Here is a 24,880-nt window from a genome sequence, read left to right as displayed (position 1 = left end):
TTGTGTCTGGTGTGAGCTTTGCCAGTCACCTTACTGATCTGTTTTATGTCCTTTTATAATTGTGAGTAATTTACTTGTGTGACTTTTTATCATCTTCCCCTTGAAGCACTACGAATCAGTTTTGTGGTATGTGGCAGTTTTTGGAGGGATTTCATTGCCTTGTCTTCTCATGTTTCTTTTTGCATGTGTATGTGTATGTCTGTGTCTGCACATGCACTGAGGCTTCTGGATTGACTACAGTGGAAAGGCACTGTTGGTAGCATCGAGACCTCTTTAGTTATTGTCTGTTTTTTTTTTGTAATGCATTCTGGCATTGCTAACTATAGGCCTCTGCATCTGTGCCAAGATCCAGCCATCTCCTTTAATTTGGGAGGGGAGGCTTCATTGTAATCGGCCTAGCATCCAGTTCACTACGAATGGAGCAAGGTATTAATGGCACAAAGGCAATGTCTAGAGAGAAATCAATTGGCATCAGCTGTGCCACCATGGCGATAGCAACTAAGTCAGCAATAGTAGTGTTAAAGAAAAACTGGATATTGACATACTGTAAGAACCAGTAATGTACCAACTTTATTCATAGAAAAGACATCTATAATAATAACACCTAAGACAAACCAAATACTGACAGTAAATGTGTACTAAATGCAACAACTATATCTCCAGTAACAGTAGAAAACAATCAGTAATTGAATAGAATTAACTATCTAAAGATTAATAAAGCTTAATGATTACACTTTTAAAGATAGAGGGAATGAGGAAGGGGAGAATGAAAATAGTAAAATTTGCAAAGTTAAACAATAGAAAATGAAAGAGGAAAGTGAGATACAGGATCCTAGTATTCAGGAATAAAGGGAAATTCATAGAATTGGAGAAATGGAACAGAAGTAAACAGATATGAAGAAAAAAACTTAAAAATATAGAGAAAAAGACCAAAAAAAAAAAAAAAACTAAAAAGGGAAAAAAGTCTCAAACCTCCAAAAATCAGTGAGGAAAAGCAATGCATCCAAGAAAACTTCCTCTAGTTTTGAATGAGTGGTTTCTTTCTAGGATCTACATTCTTGGAATCCAGCAAGTCATGTGTTTCTATCGTTAGATTTATGGACTGTGGGTTTGTGCGGTGCCCTCTAGTGAGGAAAAGCAATGCATCCAAGAAAACTTCCTCTAGTTTTGAATGAGTGGTTTCTTTCTAGGATCTACATTCTTGGAATCCAGCAAGTCATGGTTTTCTATCGTTAGATTTATGGACTGTGGGTTTGTGCGGTGCCCTCTTCCCTCTTCACAGCCCCCTTCTGTCAGTACAGACCAGGCTGTAGCATCCAGCTGGTGTGTGTCCTTTGTTCACACTGGCAGATGGGGAGGCAATCAGACCACTGGTATCTTCTGGATATAGGCAGCGGGGCAGGGATCAAGCGCAGACCTCTGGATTTAAGCCAGCACTTTCAGATCATTTGGTCTCAGAAAGCTATATATACTGGAGCCTGGATTCTCACCATGGAGGATGTGATCCTGTGTTCTTCCCATTCTGAGATTAAACTTCTTACAGGGGTCTGTGTCTAGCCCACACCCTCTCCACAATGGTCTTTTGTGGTCATTCTCTCCCAGTCACTGTAGTAATCCTGGAAAGCCCGAAGTGAAGTTTTTCTGTAGTTATTCTGTGGCTCAATCTGAAATAATTCATTCATTCCCCAAATGGCTCCTGATTAAACCCTTTCAAATATGGTGGGCTCTGCGCTGAATTTTTTCTCCAGGTCTAGCCTTCTGTACAGGAAAAGTTACTTTCTGAGTAAAATCCCACACTATCTTGGCAGTTTGTAAAAGTAGTGGGCTTTTCTTGGAGCTATATCTCCTGGCCTGGTCTGTTGTTTCTCCCTGGAGCTGCTACACTGGGTTTAGCTTTTTTCCTCAGAGAAAAGCCTTGTCTAGAAGATCATATCAGTTCATACCTCTGCTCTCCTGCGCAGAAGGGACACAAAATGCAGAACGGGCTTAAGTCTATGTCAGCTATACATTCTTTTTGTAAGTGATCCTTTATCAGTCAGAGGAAGCTCCCCTCTATTTCTAGTTTATGAAAGTTTTATCATAGAATGGTGTTAGTTATTTTGTCAGTGCTGTTTCAACATTTATTGGTCATGCAGTTTTTGGTATGTTGATGTGATGGAGATTACATTAGCTAATTTTGAAGTGTCACGTTATATGTTTGGAATATATCTCATTTGGTCATAGTGTGTAATTCTTTATGGTTTGCTAATATTTTATTGAGAATTTTTGCATTTGTGTTCATGAGAATATTGGTCTGTAGTTTTGTCTGATCTTTGGTTTTGGTGTTAGGGTGATGCTGCCCTCATGGAATGTGTTAAAACTATACCCTTTGCTTCTGTCTTCAGAGACTAGAGAGATTTAAAATAATTTCTTTAAATGATAGAATTTACCAATAAATTCAATTGGTCCTAGTGCTATTTTGGAAGATAATGATTCTGTTTTTGTTTTTTTCTTTTAACAAATATAAGCCTATTTAGATTGTCTATTTCTTCTTGTGTGAGTTTTTGGCAGATTTTCAAGGAATTGCTCTATTTCATCGGTATTATTAATACTGTAGGTGTAGAGTAATTCATAGTCCCGATTATCCATTTAGTGGGGGTAGTCACATTAGTTGTATCTTGTATTAGTAATTTGTGTCCTCTTTTTTTCTCAGCCTGTCTAGAGGCTTATCAATTTTATCAACTCCTTTTCTATGAGCCAGCTGTAGGTTTTACTTTTCTCTGTTGATTTTGTTTTCCATTTCATTGATTTCCTCTTTTTGTTTCTTTTCTTTTGCTGGCTTTCAGTTTAATTTGTATTTTTCTAGTTTCCAAAGGCGGACACTTAAATGATTGTTTTTAGATATTTTTTTTTACTCCTATATGCATTCTGTATTATACATTTTCCTTTAAGTGCTGCTTTCTCTACATCCACCTAATTCAATGAGTTTGTTTTCATGTGGCACAAAATATTTTAAAACTTCATTTGTAACTTCTTCTTTGATTCATATGTTTATAATGTTATCTCTACATCTTTTGAAATTTCCCAATTATCTTTCTCTTGTAGTTTAATTCTGTCTTGCTTCTGAGAGAAGACAATGTATGTATACTTTCTATTCTTAAATGTGTTAAGGTGCTTTTTATAGCACAGAATATGCTCTGTATTTGGTGACTATTCCATGGGAACATGAGAAAAATGTATTATTTTTGCAGTACTTTCGTTAAAATATCACTTGTTCATATGTAGGGTTATGTATGTTAACTGATTGTGTGTGTGTGTGTATGTATCTGGACTTTCTGTTCTGATCCATTGATCTGTTTGTTTTTACACCAGTGCCATGGTTTTGATCATTGTAGTTTTAAAATAAATTTTGAAATCAGGTAGTGCTGGCATTCTAATTTTGTTCCTTTCCTAGATGTCTTAGTTATTCTAGGTTCTTTTTACTTCCAAATGAATTTTAGAATATTCATGTTAGTTTGTACAGAAATCTAGAGTTTTTATTGTGACTATATTGAACCTTTATATTGAGAATTGACATCTTAATGACATGGCCCTTGAACAATAGCTCTTCATGTATTTAATCTCCTTTAACTTTTCTCAGCAATATTTAGCTTTTGAGAAATGAGGTTTTCCAGTCTGTTAGATTTACCTTTTAAATATTTCATGTTTTTGAAGTTAATTATAAATGCTACTTAAAATATTAATTTTTAATTATTTATTGTTAGTGTGTTGAAGTCAGCCAGGACTGGCGTCTGATGTGGGAGCCCTTTATCCTGGGAAACAGGGTGTGGTCAGAAGGGGGCCGCCCTCTTTCCTGTGCACATTCATTCTGGGGAATCTGGTGCTAAACCATTTATAGACAACTGACCTCCTTTGTGAGTTTGTAGGTAGCAGAGCAGCCCTCTTGCTGTGATCTACTGAAAGTCAACCCTCAAAACATTTTTTTTTTAAAAGATCAATTTTGTCTATATTGATTTGGTATCCCAGGCATTAGAAAATGTTTTCTGTAAAAGACCACGTAGTAAATATTTTAGGCCTCGTAGGTCATGTAGTCTCTGTTGCAACCATTCAACTTTCCCATTACAGTAAGAAAATATAATGGACAACTTATAAATAAATGTGCTTTACATCATTAAAACTATGACCACAAGTCATAGTTTGCTGACCCTTGTATCCCGCAGCCTTGCTAACCTTAGTTCTAGTAGCTTTTAAAAAATGTGTTGAAATGAAAATTGCTTAACATAAAATTAGCCATTTAAAAATGGACAGTTTGGTGCCACTTAGTATATTACTATGGTACTACCATCACCTCTGCCTGGTTCCAAAATATTTTATTCCAAAGTGAAACTCTTAATGCTAAACAGTTTCTCACATTTTTCTTTCTTGGAAACAAGTCTGTACTGTGTATCTATAGAGTATTTATGCTACATATATCATAGAAATGAAATCATGCTATACATAGCTTTTTGTGTTTGTCTTCATTCACAAAGTGTAATGTTTTAGAGATTATTCATGTCATAGCATTGATCAGTAAATGTTATTCCATTTAGGGCCAAATGAAATTTTGTTTATTCTATCATTTGTTTATCCATTCCTCATTTGATGAACAGTTATATTGTTTCTTCTTTTGACTCTCAGTAGGGGTGCAATGAATATGTGTATCCACCTTTACTTGAGTATCTCTTTTAAGTTCTTCTGGATATATACCTTGGAGTAGAATTATGGGTTAACAGTTAATTCTCTTAACTTTTTGAAATTTAAAAGTTCATCCACTTGAAATGTAGATTATTTTTATTAAATTAACCAAAATGTACAACCATCAGTACAATCTAGTTTTAGAACATTTTCAGCTCCCTCAAAAATTCCCTAACAGGCTTATTTGCAGTTAATCTCTCATGCTGCCCCTAGCCATAGACAACCATTGCTCTGTTCTCTGGCTGTACAGATTTACCGTTTTTTGGACATCTAAATGAAGTTATATAATGTATCCTTTTTTTGGTCTGGATTTTTAAAATGTAGCATGTTTTTGAAGTTCATTCCTATTGCAGTATATATCAGTATGTCACTTGTTATGGCTGTGTGTAATATTCCATTGTATGGACATGCCACATTTTGTTCATTACTTGATATTAGGGATATTTTCACTTGTAGGCTGTTACGTTGCTAAGCACCTTTACATGTGCGGATAATTCTTTCCATTTCTTTTGAGTAGACTGGGATGGAATTACTGAATTATTTGCCCTTCATTTTTAATTCCTTGAGGGCAGAGATCTCTCACTGTGGTTTTATATTTATTTCCTTAGTGGTTTTTGAATGGGATCATTTACATGCCTTATATTCAAGTGGGGTAGGAAGAATGAAGAAAGTTTTGGGGGTATTTCCTGTGTGGTCTTGTGAACTCGTTTTGAGATTCACTTCTTTAAATGATTCTCTATCAAGTTCTGTCTCTTTTTAAACTAGGAAACAAGTCTGATATAAGAAAAGAGATGAAGCCAGGAGTGGTAGTGCAAGTCTGTTTCTAGCAGTCTGAGAAACTGAGGTAGGAAGGTAGCCAGCATGAGCCCTTAGTGAGACTCTGGGCAATTTAGTGAGACTGTCAAAATGAAACAAACAAAGGAACAGCTGGGGGTTGTAGCTCAGTGCAGAGGTGCTGGGTTCAATCCCCAGATACTGGGGGAAACAATTCTTTCTGTAGAAAGAAAATACCAAAGTTACTAATGCTCTTAAAAGCCACTTACTGCCAACTGAAAGATTAAAGGCCTAAAATATTTACCAAGTGTAAATGCCTCTATTTTCAGCCTTTTCTACATCCATTGTCTAGATACCTCTTATTTTACCTGTCAGACTGTAAACAAATTTTGATTGGCATTGTAATTTTCATTTATGAATAACTTTCTCCCAGTTTGTCTGTAGCCTGTATACATTGTATCACTTGAAGAAATGTATTGACTTTCTGTGGGTATTGTTAAGTAAGACATAGATTCTTTATTGTATATTTTACACAGTAAAGGACACTTTGTAATCTGTGGGCAGCTATTTACATGTTTTTTGAGTTTTTTTGTGTGGTACCAGGGATTGAACTCAGGACCTTGAGCTTTTGAGGCAGGTGCGGTTGCTACTAAACTAAATCCCAGGCTTTTTTGTTTGTTTGTTTGTTTTTTGAGACAGGGTCTCACTATGTAGTTGAGACTGACCTGGAATTCACTGTGTAGCCCAGGCTGGTCTCAAATTCACAGCGATCCTCCTGTCTCAGCCTGGGAGCCTGAGTGCTGGGATTACAGGCGTGCACCACCACGCCTAGCTTTTTTTTTAAAATATCAGCCTCCTCAAGATTGTAAAGCAAAACAGATATAGTAATAAAAGGGATTAGGTTAATTGAGCCCATGTCAAAAGATCTGAGTATATAATGCTTAATATGGACTTATTTGCTATAGTTAGAAGCTATATATTAATAATTTCTTGGTAGTGGTTGAGAACTTGAACTCTGGAACTAGATAACCACTATTTAAAAAAGTCTGGTTTAACTATTTACAAGCTTTGTGACCCTAGGCAAATTACTTAATTCTTTAAACAGCTTCCTCATATAAATGCAAACAAGATAATGGTACCCTTTATAGTAATACCTTCTAGGGTTGCTAAGATTAAATGACTTTTGAAATGTGTATGACACATAGTTAAAACAAAACAATAACTTAGTTCCCTGAGGGGTACCTAGGCTAGAGAGATTTTATTTGGTATCTTATAGCAAAATGGTTTCATTACAGAACCTTTCCATCCAAACTTATATAAAGCAAGCAGCTATAAATCAGTTGCTCAAATTCTGACTGTGTATTTCCTTTTCTATAAAATTAATATCTTCATCACTTGTATTCATTTACTCAGTTGAAGATTAACTGATAAAATGTACGTGGTGGTGTTTTATAAAACCATGAGGTTAATACTTGCAGGTGAATGGTCCAGTAATACTGAATGTAAGTACTGGTGCCATTTGTGCTACCTCTGCGTTGTACCTGCAAAACCCTAAGAAGTTTTGCTGTGCAGGTTTCCAATCACAAACTGGAGTTGGGGTTAGCATTGTGTTTTTCTTATTACTCTTGTATCTTCAGTATTTATCATGCAGTTTTAATCAAATATTTGCTCTATGTGATGCTTAAGGCAAGTTTGGTTTTATTTTTCTTTTTTTTGTACCAGGGATTGAACTTGGGACCCTGTGCTTGTAAGGCAGGCAGTGGAACCACTGAGCTAGGGATGGTAGTTGTTAGTGGAAAAAAACTTATAGAAGAGTTTGTTATGTCATCTAATTTGTAGATATGGCTTAACCACAGTGTTTAACCACAGTAGATAACTGAATAGACTGTATAGAATAGCTTGTTTACTGCTTTTCCCTCTCTGCCTTTATTTTCTGTGCTGTACAACACTGCTGTATTGTGTTTATTACCTTTTCTTAGAGATAAGAATTTGTTTACACGTCATCTTTTATGTTAACTTGTATTTGCAGTAGCTTCTTTGCAGTAATAGTTACATAGCCATTTAAGTCATGGTGTGATACTCCTTGATATCAGTGTACAACTCAATTTGAATTTGTTATATTAGCATGCATCACCATTGCTATATTGACATTTAAAGGTCTACTTTATCATCTTAAGTTTCCTAAAGTGGTAACTTATCTTAAGTAGGAGAAAAAAAAGTCAAAAAATTAGAATTGCACAAGTTTTACAAAAGCATGTTCGGAGTCATATAATGAAAAAGCAGAGTTTTATTATGATGTTTCTCTATATTTGGCATTGCTGTAAATGGCTAACTAACATTACGGCCAGTTCAGTACAAACGTGTGGTTGGTAATACCAGACAGCAAATTTAAATGAAAATAGAAGTTAAACATTTCCACACTTTACAGTCTGACATTTCACTGCGTAGGTAAAAAGACAGTTTTTAAACTACAGATTATTATTCAGCATGAATAAAAAACTACAACTTTTATTTTTAAACAGGAGTCACTGGTTTTAATTTTTACACATTTTAAAATTACTGTGATAAAAAATAATGAAAAAGCTTCTTAATAATGCCATACACAGTATAATATAGATTTGTCCCCATTATATAGCATTTGTTTAATATACAAAATAGAATATTGACACACTTGAATCTATATGTAGTTAAGCAGGTTATTTCAGGTGGGTATTTTCAAACAGCCTTTTATCAGAAAATAAAATCTTTCAGACATTTTCTAGAGAGAAGCTAATCCTTTCCTGAAAACCTGGTCATTAATACTTGGTGGACCAGGTTGATTGAAAATAGTCTGGAATATGACAAAACTTTCATCCAAAGTGGTTTAAAGTGTTCACTGTACACTTTTATTTTTCCCTTTGAACACTGAAACCAGGCACATAAAAACACATTCATCTACAGCTGTAGTCATTGGGGTGACCAATATCAAATCTCACTGAAGGCTACCATGATTCTTACATTTTGACAGATCAGTGGATAATATTGTTGTTCATTTCATGGTGAAGTAGTTTTAGGGTATTTACTAATGATAGGACAAGTAAAAATGACATTGTTTATCTCCTCCCCTTCTACCCGCCAGATTCTGAAGTAAGGCTGGCTTTCCTGTGTGTGCTTGCTCAGAGCTCGTCCTATACTTATTATGAAGCTCTTCAGACACTCCTAATGTTAATTTTCCTTTTGACACGGCCGAGCCCTGGCACAAAGAGAAAGAAGGTGCTCTTTTAGGTTCTCTCTGATAGTTCTGCATGTTTGGATGTATCAAAGAAATGTCAAGTCTTAGACCCCTCAGTTCTGCTGAAGGTTCAGAACCCCCAGCAATGCTGAAAAACACTGAGAAGGTCACTTTTTACTATAAGTAATTAAAAATACTTTTGGATTTGTTGTGAATCACCAACTCTCACTAAAGTTATGGTTAGTTTGAAATGGCAAGAAACCACACACCTAGAAAATGAAGCTGCTTTCAAACTATCTTTTTTTCCACTTAAATCCATAATTATACTCAAACATAATTAGGTAACTCTCTCACATATTCTAAAAGGGCATAGCTTCTTTTCCATTTAATGAAAAGCCTCTTAGTTGTTTTATGATTTAGTTGACTCGACAATTTTTTTTTTGAAAGCCAAGGTTCTTGGGACTAAAGATTAAAGTGTGATGTGCTTTCTGGTTTTAACCACATAACATTCTATAAATGAACAATAATCTACTTTGAGAAGTTCTTTTTTGAAACTTAACACTGTCATTGCTAATATTCAAGTGGTATTTCTTAGGCACCATAAATTCACATCCAGCTGGGTTACAAACCATCTTAAAGTACTTTGAGAAAATTTAAACCATTATAAAAGGAACATTCCCTTTCAGAGAGCATTCAAAAAGCAAATGATTACATTTTTATTAAATAATTTCTCTGGAATACTGAAGATAACAAATAACATTCAAAAAGCATTCAAAGAAAACAAACATGTTCTCATTTTACTTGGAAATGAACTCTTGTTGTAGGATAGAAAGGAATTAGTGTATTACTGGCATCCTATGAGATTCTGCACTATTTACATATTGCTGGTACCTCTATGCACATTATTGCCAAACTTCTAAAGCTTGTTAGGCTGTATATGAAAGTAACCCTGCTATGAGATGATGCCTATACATATGTAAGCATCGCCTTTCTGTCTCTTTTGCACACTGTAAATGCAAGGGGAAATTAGTAAACTAAACCTGTGCTAACAGACTCACTCTTGGAATGAGAAGGGTAGTCAGAAGGGGAGGCAAAGAATTAATTCCTCTGTGATCTGATTGGGTCAGAGCCTCAGCAACCTTCACTGCACACAGGGCCAGCCTCCATCTTTCCCTAGAGCAGTGGTGGTGAACCTACGGCATGCAAGACGCAGTGGGCTGTTTGTATCACTTAAAGCTCTAAAAGGTTTGCCATTACTGCCCTAGAGCAAACTTGTTTGATTTCTGAGACCATTGCTTCCTGTATGAATATCTGTATACACTATGAATCATTTAGATTATCCATCAACATTTCTTTGACCCCTACAAAAAAATATATAACATGTCGTGATAAAACAATCTCATCTAAAAATCATTCTTATTTTACACTATACAAGCTATTTTACAGTCATTTTAATAAATTGCATGTAAAGCTGTAGTAGCCCTTCCCTTCCTAGATTAGTGAATACCAATATGATATATATCTGAAACTATAACTAAATATAAAAATATATTAGAAGTTTCATATTTTAATATTAGATTTTCAGTTGTTACACAAATAATTTGGCCACCTTGAATAGAAATCAGATTTCTTGTGGCTTAGTAAATATGTTAAGTTTTGAGTTTATAGAAAGTTTGTAATATGTGCACAGAAAGGGCTACTACAGCTTGTTTTAAAATAATTCTCAACAGTGAAGAAATTCACAGGCCTTGTGTTAAATTCTATGGCACATGTAGGGATGTGTAGTTCTACAAACATAGATGTCTGACATTCAGTTCTAAGTCACAAAGATCAGTAGCTGAGCTTTCCTGTACCACTAGGAAAGATAGACCAATTGGTGACAGATGGGAATGTGAAAATGGGTGTCTAGCCACTTTTGCCATATTAGAGATTTCGTTTTTGGGTAAGGTTTGGTGAGAGGAATTACTTGGTCTGATCAAAAAAAAATCCCTCAGCCGTGTTACAGCTGGTTGTTTGGAATCATAACTTTAAGGAAGTTATATACACTATTTCAAAAGATCCCAAAAGACATTTAGTTTACCAACTTTCTTGACATCTAACCATTGCAAAGATAGGGCACTGGGTACAAACAGGGCCTCTTGATAGGTATTCTTTAAAATTAGTTTTTGTAACCATTATCCACAGTTTACCCAGCAGGTCACTGGATTAGGTGCTCTGTACCAGTGAGAATAGTTGTGTTGCACAATCTATGTAATTCTCCACTGAAGCAGATATATACAAAATATGAGCTTTTTTTTTTTTTTTGACAAGAATACTGGAGATTTGAGTCAATTTTGTGGTCTTCTGATAGCTAAGGGCCATCAGGTTAGAAGCACCAACCCATTTTCACGCAGATTAATGTTTAGAGTTTATTAAGGAAAGCTATGAACTAGCTGCCCATCTTAAACAGCTGTACAATAACTTGAATACAAAAATAATGTAAGAAAAAATGAGCAAGCGTAGTTCACTAAATATAAAGGAAATTGTTAAAACCAGACAGTAATAGCTATAAAAGGCACAACTTCCCTTTTCTGATGTACACTTGTAAACTTTTTCAGGATTCCATGCATAAATCAAAAATACTATCCTAACTATACGTGAGAAAATACATCAACAAAAAGTTTAGAAAGTTGTATCCAGCCAGCTGAAAAGTATGAGCACAAAATTCATTACACAGACTTTGGGCACTGGTGGTTCAGGTGCCATCCTTCACTGATGGTGGCGATTACTCCCACACTATTCTAGTTTCTAGCATGTTCCAAATAATAAATTTCAGTATCTACTTACTCATCACTCCAAATAATAAATTTCAGTATCTACTTACCCATCACTGAAAAGTGATGACTAAATTGCTTCTGTTGCCAAGTCTTGGCCCTCTATAAACCACATGTAGTGCGTACTTAACAACAACAACAACAAAACAGACAAAAACAAAGAAAAAACAACAAAACGTCCACAAGACAAATTGATAGTTTGTACAATCAAAGCTATAGCTTCAACTTTCTTTAAGGCAATCTTTCTTAATAAGGCAGTCACTTTTGATGAAATAGAAGCTTTTTGATATTTCCATTTGAATATTTTGGTATTTGATTGGTGATGATTTCAGCCAACATTTCAGGGAATTCAATACTCATGGTCTTATCCAAAAATGTTTGGAAGCAGTAGTTAAGGAGATTTCCAACCACCTGCAAGAGAAGATACAGCATAACTAGGGTTCAAAACTGATTAGGATGAACATGTTACACTATTATACCAGTCTTTACTAGAATTCTCCCGGTGAAAGAGTTTAATCAAATAAAATAAGCACTTAAATACAAAAGACATTTTAAATTTAAAATGTAAAAATACATGAAATTAAGTGCTTTATGCTGAATTTCAGTCTAGGGTATATGAAAGCCATGTTAATTTAATAGACTATTCAAACAAAAACAGGGAATTCTACCTTTTAAAAATTTCTGTATTAAAGCCTATTTTTATATACACAGATGAAATATTTCATAATTGGCCTTAGGAAAAATATACGCACAACTCAAGTTCATAAGTTGGGGGCTAAGTGTAGGGGAAGGGACTATTGGTAATAAAAACATACCTTATATCTCACAACATTTTTGTATATATGGCTTTATGTTTGACACTTACTTCATGCATGGAGTCCAAAAGTTTTGTCAGCTGATAAAACCTCTGCCAGTTCTGGCTGGAGTTTCCTTCCCTTTTGACAATGGCTTTTCCTAGCTCTTTGATGTAGGTCATTCTAATTTCATCAAATAGCTCTTGGCTCTTCAAACCTTCCTTAGGAACTAAAAGGTTAAGATGAAGTCAATTGAAGAATTTCCTTGCTGTAATTTTTTATACATCAAGCATGGCACCTGCTACCACATTTCAGTTACCTTAATGTGTTCTAAGATACAAATACTTTCAAAGGATTGTGAGAGTGCAGCCAAGCAAGAATATAGAATATAGAGGGCCTTAACCTTGGGTGAATAATTTTTTTAAAGGTATAAAATGTAACCAGTAATGACACTTTTCTCCCTACTTACTGAGTTTTTTGTTTTTTTTTTTTTTTTTTTTTTTTTTTTTTTTTTTTTTGTACGAGGGATCAAACTTGGGTTCTTGTGCTTGCAAGGCAGGTGGTGGAACCACTGAGCTAACTCCCCAGCCCGCTCAATGTTGTTTTTTTGTTTTTTGTTTTTTCAGCTTTAATTGAGTTTATTGGTACATTTTAGGGATATAGTACCCACTCAATGTTGTTTTAAAGACTAAGGAATTAATAGTTACTATTTAGTGTAGCTGTCTTCTGCACTCAAATTTAATTCTGGTTTTGAGGTAGATGGTTCGCTGTTATTTCCGAGAGGTAAATCTTAGAATATCTATGGCGTCACTAGTTGATTAAAACTGTGAAATCAGTATGCAGTACCCTCCAAACCACCCTATACTGGGGGCCTTTGTTATGAACTATGTCCCTAACTCTTCTGAGACAGGATCTTGTTAAATTTCTCAGGCTGGGGTTGAATTTGTGTTTTTCCTGTCTTGGCATCCCAGGAGTACTGAGATTACAATTATGAGGATGAGTATGCAGTAATAAATTTTAAAAAATGTGTTAGCATACTGAGCGCATATCATTCCAGCCTAAAAAGAAACAGGGAGCAAATGTCTGCCCCCCGCCTTTTTTTACTTACACATATTAAAAATAGCTCCTGGAATCTGGATTGGAAAATTGATAAAATTTTTTCGGTATGTTACTTTAAAAATTAGTGGTATTTGAAGATAGTGAACAGAAGGCTAACCATGGTCCTTTTAATCTTGTAGCAGTCATAACTTTGAGTGCTATATTTCTCAAAGTGTGCACCTAGGAGCATTAGTTCTGTGTCAACAGTGGCTGGGGTGCAGGGGCAGGGTGGACTTTTAAAAAAGCTAAATGTTTAATAAAAACAAAGTTCAGCAGACTTTCGAATTTTAGGACCTCTCAGAGATACTGTATTGTGGTTTTAGACTTCTGTTTTAAGTATCAGTGATGATATTCATGCCATAAGGACAGCGTTGAGGAACTGTGACAGACTGAGGGAAGCTCAGAGTGTTTCTGAGCTTGTCCTTTATAGAAATTTTCCATTTCTTATCTTATGCATTGTATTGGATACGCTTCTATTTTACCTTCCCATGTCTTCATTTAGATATTTTCATAAATAGCATAAAGTTGGATCGTTTTAAAAATCCAATCTTTCAATTAAGCTAGGAGCGTTTAGTTCATCTCTATAAAAATTAGGAATTTATTTGTGCTACCTTATGCTGCCCCCTTTTAGGCTTCCCCCCCCTCCTTTATTCGTTTGGATTGCTTTTTGTTATGCTCCCTTTTATTCTCTCAGTGGTTTAATTTGCATAAGCATTCATTTTTATTGAACACTTGAGTTTATATGCAATTATTGCATATTTTAGTTCTATTTTTAAATCGCTGAAGACATTAAAACTATTACTTTATATAGAATGTATATTAAATATATGTGTATTGACTTTCTTCGTTCTTTATTCCTTCTTAAAGATGATATTACTTACTGTAAGTTTATTATTTAATATTTTTTGGTGGTCTGTTGGCAAATATTTTAATCTTCATTTTAAAAATAGAATGTTGATGTATTTAGACCATTTTAAAGTGATTGTTGCTATAACTGGATGTTTATTGTGTTTGTAACTTTTTCCTGCCTAATGATTTTATTGAACATTTCAGAATTACATTTTCTTTTTCTTTTGCTTTTTTGGTACTGGGAATTGAATTCAGGACCTTGCGCTTGTGAGGCAGGCATGGTGCCACTGAGCTAAATCCCCAGCCCTAATAATTACATTTTCTTACAGTATATTACTACTTCCTTTGTTTTTAGTAGCTGCCTTGAGTTTGCAACATATATTTGCAACTAATGTACAGTATGTCCCTTTTAAAAAAACATTATTAACTTCACAGGTAATACAGACAGGTACCTTATATAAAAACACAGCATTACAATTCTGCTCTTCATTTTACTTATCCTGTTTTAAATCATGCAAGTCATTATTATTACCTTTTACTCTAATATATATTAGACCAAGAAGAAAAATGAAATAGATCTATGAACTTCTTTTAACATGTCATGCAAGACAAGTTTAATGGTGGTAAATTCCCTCAGTTTTTTGTTTGAGAAAGGCTATATTTCTCCTTTACTTCTGAAGGATAATTTTGCTGTACACAGTATTTTGGATTGATAGTTTTTTTCTTTCAGTGTTTTAAGTATTTTGATTCACTTTCTTCTTGCTTGCATTGTTTCTGACAAGTCTAGAATATGAAAGCTGTTTTCTCTTGTGAGATTTTTCTGTCTTTGGTTTTCTACTGTTAGGTAGGATATACAAGGTACAGATTTTGTGCTAGTTTGGTGTTCTGAGCTTCCAGGATATAGGTTTTAGTGAATGTCATTAATTTTGGAAATTTCTTGGCTTCTACTTCAAGTATTTTTTTCTTTCTTTTTTTTCTTTTGGTTTCTGTACTTCCTTATTCTTCATTCTTTTTTCTCTTTGCATTTGAGTTTGGAAAGTTTTTGTTTATCTTCATGCGCACTGATTTGATTCTTTCTTAGCTGTGCCCTATATTCTTACATTTAACTCTAGCATTTCCTTAGAATTCCTTAGCGTTCTCTCTCCTTATATTACCCATCTGTTCTTGCATGTGTTCTGCTTTTTCCATGATAGCCCTAAATATATAATTAAGTTCCCTATCTGATAATTCTAGCATATTGGACTAATTTTGATGCTTGCTTTTTTCAAACTGACTTGTATCAAAGTGATGCTTATAGCTGTGTCCTGCAACTACTCTCTCAGTTGCAATCCACTGTTATTATACGCTGATGAAGTACTGGGGAGGTGAAACGTTTCATAATCTTTAGGATTAAATCTTAGCTAAGTTTATTTACTGGTCCCAAATCCCTGGGGATTCAGAAATATTTCTTAGTCGTCTTTTCTTCTCCCCTCCTACAAGAGACAGGGAGGCCAGAAGGGGCTGAAGTTTCTCTGGACAAGGCGCTGGTAAAAAGGTCCCTTAGAGGGCAAGCCTCTGACACAAAGAACATGTACCATGTCTATCCAAATGTTTTCCCTCTCCCTCGTACCACCAGAAAAGCGATAGATTTTTTTTTCCTGCCATTGTCACCTTAAGTTCTGAAGGTAAAACCTAAAAAAGTATGGACAACCTGGATTTCTGGGAGTTTCCAGTTTTTATTCGGCCTCCAGCAATACATTCAAATTATTCAAATTATAATAGTCTTCCTAACATTACTGGCTGGAGGCTTGTGTTCCCAGTAAACTGACCTTGGCTGCTTCTCAGAATTTGCCTGTTTCTCCATATTTTGAGGTGATGTTTTGCCCTGTGACAGTTCTCCGATACATTAAAAAAAAGTTTGATTTTCAGATTCTAGTCTGTAGCTTTTTTTCTTCATTATACACACAAACATACACACTTTTTAAAATGTATTCTGCAGCTGGGGTTTAGGTAAGTGGCACTGGGCCTGTCATAAGCACAGGCTCCTGAGTTTGATCAGTACCCAAAAAAAAGGAGTATTCTGGATGATTTTAGTTATACCTGTCAATCCAAGAGTCTCTTCACATGTCTATAATCAATTTTTAGACCACCCAATGCTTTTAAATTTCGCTTATATTCTAATCCTGGTCTTACTAAATACACTAATATAGAATATAAATATTCTAAATATAGAATGTAAACAAGTTCTTAAAGAGAAAAGTAGCTACAGGATGAACCTTAACTTCTGATTTCCTATCTTCACTTAGTTGTTCTAGAAAGTTAGTTTATACCATGTCTTTCTATCCTTGATTCTATACTTTTTAAATTAAAAAAAAAAAGAATCTATAGTATGTACTAGACTAGTTCAGTTTAGTTTATATCTACAATCAAAATACATATAGCTTAGTGTGGTATGTGTGAAATCTAAACCATTACTTTTTACAAATTAAGTTCCTGGTGACTAGATACTGACCTGTTTGATCAGAACTTTATGTACCTGAAACACCATTTACTGTTTTAATAAGTTTATGTTACAGGTGACATTCTAGCAATGGTCTTTACTTATAATTTTTTGCTGGCTTATGGAAAATTTTGCTTTGATTGAAATTTTAATATTACTTATCTCAGTTAACAAAACATTTTAAGTACAAAGACAGTATGAAAGCATTAATACTAGTATGTGTATGGAGATGGTTGTGGTATATGAACAGTGTCCATAACTTGAAATTGCAGACAACTATGAATCTATAATTACTAATGTAATTTAAAGAAATTAGTAATTTACTCATTAGTATATAAAAAGAGATTTGGCCACTAACTTGGTGTTTCATAAACATTAACTTGATATATAACTCTACCTGGTTTATAGGCTGCTCCCTTTTTAAAAGATTTTATTTTAAATTCATAGCAAAATTGGAGGGAGGTAGAGTTCTTATATGTGCCCACCCCCATTATCAACATCTTTCCATGAGAGGTACATTTGTTACAACTGATGAATCTGTGTTGATAATTTCATTATTTTTTGGTACTTTCATTCTTGGTGGTATACCTTTCTATGTGTTTGAACAAATGTATCCAACATCCTAGTAATATGCAGAATATATTTTTTCCCCTAAAAATCCTATCGTGCTCCCTTTCTTCCTAATCCCTAGCAATCACTGATCTTTCAGTTGTCTCCATAGTGTGCCTATTATAGAATGTGATACTCATATTCATATAGCATGTAGCCCTTCAGATTGGTTTCTTTCACTTAGTCATGTACAGTTAAGATTTCTCTGTCTTTTTGCAACTTTATAGCCCATTTCTTTTTAGTGCTGAATGATACTCATCTGGATATATCAATTTTTTTTATTCATTAACCTACTAGGACATCTAGTTGTTTCCAAATTTTGGCAATTACCAGTAGAGCTTTTCTGTAAACATACATTTTCCACTCTGTTGGAGAAATACCAAAGGATACAGCTGCTAATTCATAAGAGAGGGTTTAGTCATAAGAAACAACCAAACTGTCTTCCAAAATGGCTGTACCATTTTTGCATTCCCATTAGCAACAAATGGGAATTCATCTTGCTCCATGTCCTTGGCAGTATTTGGTGGTGGTTGTTTTAATTTTAATTTTTCCTGATGCTATATTATGGGGAGCATCTTTTCACATGCTTAATTGCCATCATTCATCTTTGTTAGTGAGATGCCTGCTAAGGTGTGTGGTCAGTTTTTTCAGCTTTAATTGAGTTTATTGGTACATTTTAGGGATACAGTACAGTTACATTCATTGTTGGGAATTTGTACCTCTACATGACAGGTCTTGGTTCTCTTTTTTTCCCCTTACCCCTGCCCTCCCTTCACCCCCTCCTCCCCTCCCCATCTACAAACACTTTATTTCCATCTTTTCATTATCTCACATTTTCTTCTTTTCCCTTATTACCCTTCCCCTACCCATCCCACCTTCCCTAAACCTTGTGGTCAATTTTTAAAATGATGATGTTTCCTGATTGTTCAGTTTTAAGAATTCTTTGTATATTTTGAGTAGTCCTTTAACATCACATCTAGACCTTCCTTTTAATTATTGAGATAGTATTTGTTAGGTAACAAGTAACAGCCAGAGAAACAAAATTATTGTGATTTTATTTCTCCATGTTTCATATAGTAATTTTATCGAAGGAAGGAGCAAGCAGTATGCCCAAATTCTGATTAACAGCACGCCCTGTGCAGCTGAGGTACATATTTCTCCTGTACTCATTTGTCTTGTTAATCTTGGCATCATTAAATATGCCTTTCTAAATTAAAAATCATCTGCCTAGCAAAATAGTGTTTGTATATAAATGTTCATTTCTAGACTTTCATATTTCACACTGAAGTGACTAGGTAGTCTACCAACCTGAAGAGAGAAGAAGTAAGGTTTTCATACAGAGGTACTCTTCGTAAGATACCTGAAGCCTTTTTAACTCAGAGGAAACGTACAGCATATGTTTACATTGGTCATACATGCAGGGTAGATTCATTCTCTGCCTGTGAGAGAAAATAAGAGTGAGTTGAGTTAGGAATGCAAGTTCCAAAAAAGGTACATTTCTGTTGGTTTGTTTTACAAAATTATGAACTTAAAAATGAAAGCATAACTATTGGTATTATTGTTAATTTGTTATAGAACCATAATTTTGGAGAACTTTCCTTAAACTTATAGTAGTAGGAGTGAACCCACCAGCACAAGTATCTGTTTGTATTATTGAAAGCTTTAAAAGTAAGTTTTACCATCACTGGTATATAGTATTTACAAAGGGTTCTATCAAAACATGACATGTTTTTTTTTTAATTTACTTCTGCACAGTTTATTCCCACAGAACTTATTATGAGGTGCTCATTCAAATAAAGGTTTAGTATGTGAATATTAAAACCATTTGAAATTTTAGGTCCTACCCACTTGAAAACAAAATGCTCCATCTGATGACAATCATGTGTGACCTTCTTTAGTACTAGCACGATTCTAGACTTTCTTATACCCCAAGTCTGCTTCTGATAGACATGTTATGAGCATTCTTTTAATTCAATGTAACAAATAAATTCTTGATTATGAATCTCAGTAGTCACTATCACATCCATAATTTTCAAATAGATCTCTAATTTTTTTTTACTTTGGAAATATGTAACACTCAGAACCCCAAAATAGGCCTAGTACATACGTTTTAAACTCAAGAAAATTTTTTGTTTTTACTAGAGTCATTATTTCTACTGAAGATGTGGGTAATTTTGCTTATATGATAAAATGAATTACACATGAAATTTATGGGCCAAAGCACTCATGGAGGAGTTCCCACGGCTCTTTAAATTTAAAATCTCTGAGGAAGCACCATCTCAATCCTCTCTGGGAGCTTTTTTCCCTTGTTTATTATTCATGGCTAGAAACCCTTCTATAACTGAAAATTTCAATAATGTTACCATGTAATAGAGAAACAGTGCATTCTTAATGGCCCTGGTACCCCCCCCAATACTCTTTACACATTGTAATGTAAAGACAACCAAGAGACTGTTTTACAGGTACATAGAGGATTGGAACTTAAACCTGTATTCTTGCTCTAAATCTGCCTATCACAGACAACAGAGCAATACAGAAACACTAAAAAAGAGGGAGGCATGCTTGTCTCATAGATAGTAGCTTAGAGACAAGAGTGGGAAGAACGCTATCTTCAAAACTGTTTTTCCTCTATGCCACTGATCTTCCCAAAGAATTGAGAACTGAGTGAAGAAAATCCTTTAGCAACTAGATAAAATCTTAAAAGCATTCTTACACATCCCATAATGGAAATGAAATTAATGTAACTGGAGAACAATACTCTGTAAGAATATATGAATATATATATATATATATATATATATGGCATTACCAAGTTGTACTTAAATTTAAGTTGGTTTGTGCTAAAAAGAAAACCCTGAATTAGATTTTACAAATGAAAGGGATAAGTTGTCATTTCATATAAACTTACTCATGGTTTTAATTCTAATTAAATGACTTCAATTTGCTTATTAGAAAGTGACAGCATCTTTTTGAAAGCACAGTTGGATTCTGAAATGAGTGAAAATATCTTGTTTTCATATAAGGTAAATATATTTATCACTTAATTTAAAATATGTGCTGCTGAGTGAGCACATACCAGTTAATATAAAATGAGATTGATCTTGTTCCATTGTGATGTGGTAGTTTCAAAGTTCTTTTTGGCAGTCACCTGACTTCTTTGGCTAACACAGATATTGAAACAGTTTCCGTTAGAATCTATCGGCTAAAGGCTGTGGGATATGGCCTCTTAGAATACAAAGCAGTTGAATATGGTACAATGTATGTATGTCATATATTTCATCATGTTTTTTCTCTCTGTGAAACCTGATCATTTCTCCTTTGTGTTTTAGCCTAAATGACACTTCCTCCAAAAAGTCATTAACTACTCTGAAATAGATCTTTGTCTAGTATAAAAAACTATCAGTCTAAAGTTTTATGTAGTTGGTGCTTATCTGTATCTCTTCTATGGATGCCATATATGCAAAAAAAGATCAGGGAGCTTGTTTGTCTTGTTCTTGCTCAAGTCATGTGCTGTATGAGGCATGTATTAGGATTATGATGAGTATTTGTTCTTTCCCTCTAACTTATTTCTTGGTCATAAAATCTAAACTGATTTCATGGCCTAAAAGACTTTTATTTTGGCTTCTGTTTACTTCTGTAAACAACTCAAACAGTATGCTCAGCTGCCTTTTTCATATAGTTTGTTTTGTACCACTGAATGATCAACTACTTAGTTCTTCTGCAGTCATAAAATCTAATGTAGCATTCATCTTTCCTCCCTTTCCCGTTACACTATTATATCTGGCTGTGCGAAATAATTGTTATTTATTTGAATTCTCCTATCAAGGGTCAGCAGGGGCTTCATCTATTTTGTTCACTATTTTAAAGTCTTATAATAGTGCCTGGAACTTGTTAAGTATAGTACTGGAAAAAGAGTAACACCAATGAGGAAGCAATACCAAGTTTAACTTCTAGCCAGGATTTTTAGACTGGTTTTTTATGCCACTAGTCTAGTAGCAGGGAAACCTGAAATGTCTGCTGTATTTAGTTCTAAATGATGCTGAAAAATAGCTAGCTATAGATTTACCTAGTGGTAATATAAGAAGAGGTGTCTGGTCTAGACTTCTCCTGCTACCTGTGGCTTCTTGCATACAACCTGAGGATCTTGTCTTTAAACTACTTAGAGGGAACTTACCACATTGTAAATCAGGCTGTCCCTTTTGATGCTCAGCTCAAATAGATGCTTTTCTAGAACTCATCCATTTTTTTTAACCTGGCGCAACCAACATGGGATATGTGCTATATTTTCATGTCTTTAGGCTGGGCTTCCAAGATTCCTTTTCTCTTTCCTGATTAATGATCATCAATCAGTGTTAACGTTCAAACACCTTGCCAAAGCTGGACAAAACTTCAGGTGCCCCAAGTAACTAATGATGGGTTTACTCACATTGTCTCACATGTAACTATTATTGTAATGCAGTTTTAAATTTTATTAATTTTTTTGGCAGGGTTAGAGAGTGTGGATCTTAACAGTGTCTAGAGCTTACAATTAAGGAAACCTCTTTTTTTCACCTAAGTACAAACTTTCTTTAAACTGTTTAGGCAAGGGGTATAATGTGTGTGAACTCCTTATTTACACTCTAATGAGAGAGAAACTGGGGGCACAAAAAGTAGTAATACAAAATGAGAAAAACTAGAGATACACAACACCACGAGCTGATGGTGTGTTTGAAGAATGACTTAGCTGGATGAGAACAGAGTGGGAGAGTAAAGTGAGAGAGACTAAGTTCTGGAGAATCTGAAAGCATATAGAGTGTACACTAGCTGGTCAACGAGATGTGGAAGACATCTGTATATTGGGGAGATATGTGATGAGAACTGTGCTTCAGGAAGAAAACATAAATCAATACAACCGAGTATACACTGTGAGTAGGAAACTAGTTGACACAATGAACACCTGAAATATTTCACAGAGGCACAGTCCTAAAAGATAAGAAGAGCTAATTTATAGAAGCTGTAAGGGCTTACCTGGTTCTCAGTTACAACAAAATCAGTAACTTGTTTCCACGTTCTTTCTAGGACACAGACATTTAGTGAACTTTGCCATGCAAAGTTTTTTGGGTCCATACCTCTCAAACCCTCCCCACCACCAAGATGTCCTCATCTGTAATTGTCCCTATGAAGCCACATGAGTTCTCTCACGCTCCTTTTCCCTTTCTGGAATAGGGTTCTGTAGTTAAAAAAACATTACAGTAAGATTCCTTGTTACTTGCCACAGATTTGACTGACCCCAGAAATGTCCACTATTAAAAAAAATTCTTATGTGCTGGGATGGTGATAATGCCAAATGCATATCTATTCTATGTTACATATGAGCTGCCCTAAGCATTGATAGACAATTCTGAATTTGCCCAGTTCTTAGATACCTGGTAGGACTGATTCAGTTCAGGATCACACTACACTAGCAGGCCATCAGGAAAACAGCAGTTAGTTAAAAATATCCTATGAATGACTCACATATGACTTACTCATTAATAACCAGGTCAGGAGCAAAACACAGGAGATTTCCACTTGATTGTCTGTAAGATCTCCACCCCAGGGCAAATGCCATGAGAAACATCCATGAATACTGCAGGAGGGTCATTTGGTCATCCAGGTGTAAGTTCCTAAATCCTGAATTGAGAGAAATAAAGGTATAAGACAACTCACTCGTTGCCCAAAGAGAAAATAATCTCTCTGTGAACTGCCAAAGAGCCATTAAATCACTTAGCTTGGTGTGGGAAGACTCTTAACAGATAAAGTTAATAAAGTTTTCTTTAGTCATCTGACACATTAAGACCCAAACCCTCAAAACTTTTTAATGGCATTTTATACAAGAAAATAGTAGCAGTTTGGTCACCTTTTGCTTATTTAACTAAAAATGAACTGAAGAGCAAAAGAGAAAACCTGCTTCAAATTGTACTCAGCCAATGAACCTTTTGCAAAAGTTTCCCGATGTTCACACTTCTTTTCCTCTTGATAGAAAAGGGCCAAGAGGTTACTCATTCTTGTTCTGTCTCTAGTTGAATAATCGCAAACTTGTCAGTTTCCCTCTTCTCTGTAAAGTCAGGCTGATACTAACTGTTGCCTTTTGATGTTCCACAGGGAAACTTTTATTTAAAATTATCTTAAAAATAAATTTTACACTAATTTACTACATTTGACAAGTAAACACTTGGTATTTACCAATTTTACAAACAACCTAAAGGAAAATAAGTGGAATTCTTAAAAACATTATACATTTTATTCTCCTAAATGTCACTGGTTCTGACATTACATCATCCCATATGAAATTACTGTGTTCTGGGCAGTGATCTGAAGACTGGGAACACTAAAAATTGTATTGCAGACTTTCCCCTTGCCCATATTCACCCGACTTTTTGCTTTTCAATCCTAAGAACTGAGAATGGGGAACAAGATGTTCTGGGAAATGAGGATGATAAAGAGTCAGCCGGTTTTTTCCCCCCAAAAAAACCAGTTAAAAAAATCACAGTTTTATAATGTAGTTCTGTCTTTCCTTTCTGTCTTACCTGGTATTGCCTTTGCCCATTTCACCGCTGCAATCACTTGGCGCCCACCTAACATGTTGAGTGTGGTCATGATCCTCCAGGTTGTGTCTGGAATACTGCAGTCATACCCTGCATATAACACCTCAGGTTCAATGACTTCCAAGAGTGACACCAGCGTAGGGGTGAGTTGTGGTAACGTTGCAGGAACTATTGTTTTGTTAGGAGGATTTTCAGAAGTATCTTGTGAGACTCCTGTAGTGGCTTGTTGAATTCCTTTAATTTTTTTCTTTGTTTTTCGAGCTGTAGGTATTGAAAACAAATACATAAAAATGAATTGATATGGGAAGGAATAGGCTGTGCAGTTTATTTAAACTTCTGAAACTATTAAGACTAAAAGAGAAATTTTATTTAACAATTATGATAAAGTGACATGGAAGAGTAGAAATTTTGTTTCTTTTTCTGAACGCAAGGGATTCATAAAAAACTTTTCTGATACTATTTTTCCCTATTTGTTAGTCACTGGCTAAGTCTTACAACAGTATAAGGAAAATCACTTCTGTAAATTAATTTGTGTCATTTTGACTCTGTGAAGATTTGATTTGTGCTATATAAGGCAAATGACCTCTATCGACTGAAGGAATTTTAAGTTTGTAAAGATTAAAAATTATAGGTTAGGGTTAACTTAAATTATGGTAGTATATATACTGAGGGGAACTATACTATATACTTTTTCCTTGTTTTTTTTTTTGTACCAGGGATCAAACCTGGAACCTTGTGCTTGTGAGGCAGGTGGCAGCACCACTGAGCTAAATCTCCAGCCCTACACTATATACTTGTACAAAGACTTACTAAGATCAGAAGGTTGGATCTAGGTGAGGTGGTGCACACGTGTAATTCCAGCACTTGGGAGGCTGAGGCAGGAGGATCACTGTGAGTTCGAGACCAGCCTGGGCTACATAGTGAGTTCCAGGTCAGTCTCAACTACATAGTGAGACCCTGTCTCAAAAAAAAAA

General features: G+C 34.9%; 1 protein-coding gene across 5 annotated transcripts in view; it reads right to left on the bottom strand.

The window, feature by feature from the left end:
- Nucleotides 1-9,545: 9,545 nt before the first annotated feature.
- Nr3c1 (nuclear receptor subfamily 3 group C member 1) overlaps nucleotides 9,546-24,880 on the bottom strand; it is an 82,724-nt gene continuing 67,389 nt past the window's right edge. For all 5 annotated transcript variants that reach the window (XM_010627031.1, XM_010627035.1, XM_010627034.3 and 2 more), the window contains exons 5-9: nucleotides 23,889-24,167; nucleotides 22,848-22,992; nucleotides 18,649-18,779; nucleotides 12,377-12,534; nucleotides 9,546-11,922 (exon numbers count right to left, since the gene is read on the bottom strand). In XM_010627031.1, coding sequence (XP_010625333.1) covers nucleotides 11,770-11,922; nucleotides 12,377-12,534; nucleotides 18,649-18,779; nucleotides 22,848-22,992; nucleotides 23,889-24,167 — 866 coding nt within the window. In that variant the 3' untranslated portion in view covers nucleotides 9,546-11,769. The remainder of the gene's footprint in view (nucleotides 11,923-12,376; nucleotides 12,535-18,648; nucleotides 18,780-22,847; nucleotides 22,993-23,888; nucleotides 24,168-24,880) is intronic.

The sequence above is a fragment of the Fukomys damarensis genome, unplaced genomic scaffold (assembly GCF_012274545.1).
Source record: "Fukomys damarensis isolate Sample0158 unplaced genomic scaffold, DMR_v1.0_HiC HiC_scaffold_3, whole genome shotgun sequence".
NCBI classification, from domain to species: Eukaryota; Metazoa; Chordata; class Mammalia; order Rodentia; family Bathyergidae; genus Fukomys; species Fukomys damarensis.
The sequence above is the reverse complement of the archived record's forward strand: the minus strand, read 5'-3'. Positions and strand labels throughout refer to the sequence as shown.